Source organism: Loxodonta africana, chromosome X, assembly GCF_030014295.1.
Source record: "Loxodonta africana isolate mLoxAfr1 chromosome X, mLoxAfr1.hap2, whole genome shotgun sequence".
In the NCBI taxonomy this organism is placed as follows: Eukaryota; Metazoa; Chordata; class Mammalia; order Proboscidea; family Elephantidae; genus Loxodonta; species Loxodonta africana.
This window is the reverse complement of record NC_087369.1, coordinates 124,318,529-124,323,944: the sequence shown is the minus strand read 5'-3', so window position 1 is coordinate 124,323,944 and position 5,416 is coordinate 124,318,529. Positions and strand designations below refer to the sequence as shown.

The following is a 5,416-nucleotide window of genomic DNA, read 5'->3' as shown; positions in this document are numbered from 1 at the left end:
AGCCAGGAGAGAGTGCCCATACAGGTGTCTGGCACCCAATCTCACCCCAACCTCCTCCAAGAACCTGAGGGCATGGCTTTCACTGAATGCTTAATAGGCACCCAGCACTCTCTGCATCTTCCCACAGACTCCTCAGGGCAACTTTGCAGAACCCCATTCTACACAGGAGGAAACTGAGGCTCAGAGAGGTCAGGTAACTCATCCTAGGCAACACAGGTAGTAAGAGGTAGAGCTGGGGTTTGAACCCAGGTCCCATCTGACTGCAAAACCCGTGCCCCTAACCGCTCTTGCCGTGCAGTCTAGTCCATCAGCTCACATCAGCGGGAGGTCCCAAACAGACGCTCTCACCGCTTTGTGCCTCCTCTTTTCCCTGTTAATGCAGCCCAGCGACACCAACTGTCTCCAGAAAACAAAGGCACCGGAACTTTACAAAGGGAGCAAATTATGAGAAAGACATTAAAAGCAAAGCACTCTCCTTCTCCCATCAACCAACCCTTGGGCTCTGCAAATCCCCAACCCACAAGAGGTGCCCTTATTTCATCCCCAGACCTTTTGCCTAGAAGGGTGACCACTCCCGCTGAATGTGCCTGTTGTCCCCGTTCACTCTTAAACGTGTTTCTATGTATTGGTCAAGAAGCTCTGCGGTCACCCTACCTATGAAGGGACACAGATGCCTCACACCTCGGGTTTTTGCAGCCACGACACACCTGTCTCCTCTGAGCCAGGGTAGGGGGTCCCACCCTTTGGGAAAAGTAGCCAACGTTTCTTTGAGGTGGGGGGAATAAGGAAGGGAGAAGCCAGGGATGTGATATGGAGGGGGTTCCCAGTACAATCCAGCTTGTTGGAGCTGGAGTGGTTGTGGAACAAGCCTGAACGAGCGCCTGGAGTGCACAGCTTGCCCTAGTTGGGAGCAGGCAGGGGTGAGCACAGCCCGCCCTCTCAGGCCAGCTGTACCTCAACTACAAGGCGGGTACAGAGCTGAAGAACACAAACTCCACTACAGGTCAATTCGGTTTGATAACGTTTAATTCACATTAAAATCGTTTTTAAAATAGGCAGAATGCCACTAGGCCCAAAACGGAAGTATCTGAAACTTCAGCGGGCTCCAGTTCTTTTAATGAAATCGTGGGTGGCTCTGAAGAGGGCTTTTGGTTTGATGCCCAGGATCCGCTCGAGGCAGCTCACTTGCGGCTTTTGTACCTAGAAACGGCCTTGGTGCCCTCGGACACGGCGAGTTTGCCGAGCTCCCCGGGCAGCAGCAGGCGAGCGGCGGTCTGGATCGCTCTGGACGTGATGATGGTCGAGTGACTGGTGTAACCGGCCAGGTGGGTGGCCTCTTCTGCGATGCGCTGGAAGATGTCTTTAAGTAAGCAATTTATGACGCCCACGGCCTTCCGGGAAATGCCGAGTTCAGAGTGAACCTTCTTCAGGACCCTGTAAATAAAGATGGAGAAGCCGTCGTGGCGGCATCGGCATCGCTTTCGCATCTTCTGCTCCTTAGTCTTAGAGCCAGCTTTCTTGGACTTCTTCCTGCTAGTGCAAACGCCAGAAGACGGCTCAGCCATGACAGAGGCAACTTGTCAGTACCTCGAAGGAAAAGAGAATGGCGGCTGGTTACCTGTTTCCAAGGGATTGACCCTGTGTTCCCTGACGACACGCCTAAACTCAATATCCCATTGGATAAAAGTGCAACGCCTGGGAGCCTGTCGTTAAGGGACACCGTCTTAAATGTGATTGGATAGTCCCATCAACCAATCAGAAATCGAAGCTATTAGAACGCCTAAAAGCTTCCTCTGTTTTCACTACTTGAGATATAATATATAACTTTTTATAGGCCATATATACGTATAAAAAACTCGACAAAAACGAACCCGTTGCCGTCGAGTCGATTCCGACTCATAGTGACCCCCTGGGACAGAGTAGAACTGCCCCATAGAGTTCCTAAGGGGCGTCTGGTGTATCCGAACTGCCGACCTTTTGGGTAGCAGTCGTAGCACTTAACCACTATGCCACCAGGGTTTCCGTACGTATGCACGTATGCATGTGTATATATATATATACGTATATATATATATATACGTATATATATATATATATATATATATATACACATACAGACACACAGACAGAACCTTGGTGGCTCATGCGTGAAGCGCTTGGCTGCTAACAGAAAGGTCGGCAGTTGGAACCCACCAGCCGCTCTGCGGGAGAAGATGTGGCAGTCTGCTTCCTGAAGACTGACAACCTTGGAAACCCTATTGTGCAGTTCTACTCTCTTCTATAGGGCTGGTATGAATCGGAATCAACTCGATGGCAAGGGGTTGTACAGATATATTCCAAGAATATATACCAAGAGTTATCAAGAATCTCAAGTAATGAGTTTCAGGAAGCCTGGAGTAGGTAGTAAACATCTGTATTTTAATAAAACTCTATAGGTTTGTCTGATGTGCATATTCTATGGAAGACCGTTTGGCCTAGAAGATGCTAGATTCAAATTAAGAAGTAAGGTTGTGGCCAAGGTAACATTTAAAATAGTAACTGAAACTACGACCCCTAACACTGTACTGTTGTTGTCTAACATCCTCAGACACAACACCACCAGGACTCTGATAGATGAATCGTGGCAAGTGGGGGCATTGAGAAATCTCTCAGTATTTGCTAGGTAGTGTACAATTTCTGATATAGTTATATTAATTACATTTTTCCATACAAATTTAATCGAGGTTAGGCTGAGCATCTCTTCTGATTTGATAATTCTTCCTATGCAACTTATCAGTAGTAACATATCAAATAAACCTAATTATTTCTAACATCTTTTTATAAGGAGCAGTAAATACTCTCAGTGATTTTATAATAGGGACCATAAATGCAAAAGCTATCTGTGGGGAAGGGAAAGCAGTCCAGTTTAGGTGGAGCACAGAATGTTAGCACAGTGGAAGATAAGGCTCTAAGAGGGAAATTTACCTCACACCTCCAGCAAGTACCCAGCTCACCTCATTCTTTTAATACATAGAATGGCTTTACAGGGCATATATGTGCCAATATGGTCTCTTTTCCTGAGCACCTAGATTACTAGCTTCCTTGTGCTGGGTGATAAGCCTCAAACTTTGGTCTCCTGTGATTATTCTAAAGCTCAAGGAGGAGGAGGAGGAAGAAAAAGAGGGAGTAAAACTTTGGTCTCCTGTGATTATTCTAAAGCTCAAGGAGGAGGAGGAAGAAGAAAAAGAGGGAGTAGCACACATAATCTAGGCTTGTTCCAATCTTAGCTATTATTCAGGAAGCTGCCTTTCTCTTCTCTGAGTTCTCTCGGAAGTAGGAACAAAAGTATAATTTGTTGAGAATCCTCCCTTCCATCAAGGACTCAGATAAAAAATAGTAACAACAATAAACAGTATATAAACCATTTATTATGTGCCAGTCACTGAATGCCTGTAATCCCCAAAGTCACCTGCCCAGTCTAGACACGTACATGGGAAAAATGTAATTTAATTTGAATCTAGCATCTTCTAGGCCAAACGGTCTTCCATAGAATATGCACATCAGACAAACCTATAGAGTTTTATTAAAATACAGATGTTTACTACCTACTCCAGGCTTCCTGAAACTCATTACTTGAGATTCTTGATAACTCTTGGTATATATTCTTGGAATATATCTGTACAACCCCTTGCCATCGAGTTGATTCCGATTCATACCAGCCCTATAGAAGAGAGTAGAACTGCACAATAGGGTTTCCAAGGTTGTCAGTCTTCAGGAAGCAGACTGCCACATCTTCTCCCGCAGAGCGGCTGGTGGGTTCCAACTGCCGACCTTTCTGTTAGCAGCCAAGCGCTTCACGCATGAGCCACCAAGGTTCTGTCTGTGTGTCTGTATGTGTATATATATATATATATGTATATATATATATATATATATATACGTATATATATATATACACATGCATACGTGCATACGTACGGAAACCCTGGTGGCATAGTGGTTAAGTGCTACGACTGCTACCCAAAAGGTCGGCAGTTCGGATACACCAGACGCCCCTTAGGAACTCTATGGGGCAGTTCTACTCTGTCCCAGGGGGTCACTATGAGTCGGAATCGACTCGACGGCAACGGGTTCGTTTTTGTCGAGTTTTTTATACGTATATATGGCCTATAAAAAGTTATATATTATATCTCAAGTAGTGAAAACAGAGGAAGCTTTTAGGCGTTCTAATAGCTTCGATTTCTGATTGGTTGATGGGACTATCCAATCACATTTAAGACGGTGTCCCTTAACGACAGGCTCCCAGGCGTTGCACTTTTATCCAATGGGATATTGAGTTTAGGCGTGTCGTCAGGGAACACAGGGTCAATCCCTTGGAAACAGGTAACCAGCCGCCATTCTCTTTTCCTTCGAGGTACTGACAAGTTGCCTCTGTCATGGCTGAGCCGTCTTCTGGCGTTTGCACTAGCAGGAAGAAGTCCAAGAAAGCTGGCTCTAAGACTAAGGAGCAGAAGATGCGAAAGCGATGCCGATGCCGCCACGACGGCTTCTCCATCTTTATTTACAGGGTCCTGAAGAAGGTTCACTCTGAACTCGGCATTTCCCGGAAGGCCGTGGGCGTCATAAATTGCTTACTTAAAGACATCTTCCAGCGCATCGCAGAAGAGGCCACCCACCTGGCCGGTTACACCAGTCACTCGACCATCATCACGTCCAGAGCGATCCAGACCGCCGCTCGCCTGCTGCTGCCCGGGGAGCTCGGCAAACTCGCCGTGTCCGAGGGCACCAAGGCCGTTTCTAGGTACAAAAGCCGCAAGTGAGCTGCCTCGAGCGGATCCTGGGCATCAAACCAAAAGCCCTCTTCAGAGCCACCCACGATTTCATTAAAAGAACTGGAGCCCGCTGAAGTTTCAGATACTTCCGTTTTGGGCCTAGTGGCATTCTGCCTATTTTAAAAACGATTTTAATGTGAATTAAACGTTATCAAACCGAATTGACCTGTAGTGGAGTTTGTGTTCTTCAGCTCTGTACCCGCCTTGTAGTTGAGGTACAGCTGGCCTGAGAGGGCGGGCTGTGCTCACCCCTGCCTGCTCCCAACTAGGGCAAGCTGTGCACTCCAGGCGCTCGTTCAGGCTTGTTCCACAACCACTCCAGCTCCAACAAGCTGGATTGTACTGGGAACCCCCTCCATATCACATCCCTGGCTTCTCCCTTCCTTATTCCCCCCACCTCAAAGAAACGTTGGCTACTTTTCCCAAAGGGTGGGACCCCCTACCCTGGCTCAGAGGAGACAGGTGTGTCGTGGCTGCAAAAACCCGAGGTGTGAGGCATCTGTGTCCCTTCATAGGTAGGGTGACCGCAGAGCTTCTTGACCAATACATAGAAACACGTTTAAGAGTGAACGGGGACAACAGGCACATTCAGCGGGAGTGGTCAC

At 47.2% G+C, this 5,416-nt stretch overlaps 2 protein-coding genes across 2 annotated transcripts; one reads left to right on the top strand and one right to left on the bottom strand.

The window, feature by feature from the left end:
* Positions 1 to 1,181: 1,181 nt before the first annotated feature.
* Positions 1,182 to 1,675, bottom strand: LOC100675393 (histone H2B type 1-B-like). Its single transcript, XM_003414736.3, has one exon. The coding sequence runs from the start codon at positions 1,563 to 1,565 to the stop codon at positions 1,182 to 1,184; it is 384 nt and encodes a 127-aa protein (XP_003414784.1). The 5' UTR covers positions 1,566 to 1,675.
* A 2,630-nt stretch (positions 1,676 to 4,305) lies between these two features.
* Positions 4,306 to 4,799, top strand: LOC100675676 (histone H2B type 1-B-like). The gene has a single exon (XM_003414737.3). It carries the CDS (start codon positions 4,416 to 4,418, stop codon positions 4,797 to 4,799), a length of 384 nt encoding a protein of 127 aa, XP_003414785.1. The 5' UTR covers positions 4,306 to 4,415.
* The last annotated feature ends 617 nt before the right edge of the window (positions 4,800 to 5,416 follow it).

Excerpts from the sequence above, each read along its gene's own strand:
- LOC100675393 (XM_003414736.3), bottom strand. The coding sequence starts at position 1,565 with ATGGCTGAGCCGTCTTCTGGCGTTTGCACTAGCAGGAAGAAGTCCAAG.
- LOC100675676 (XM_003414737.3), top strand. The coding sequence starts at position 4,416 with ATGGCTGAGCCGTCTTCTGGCGTTTGCACTAGCAGGAAGAAGTCCAAG.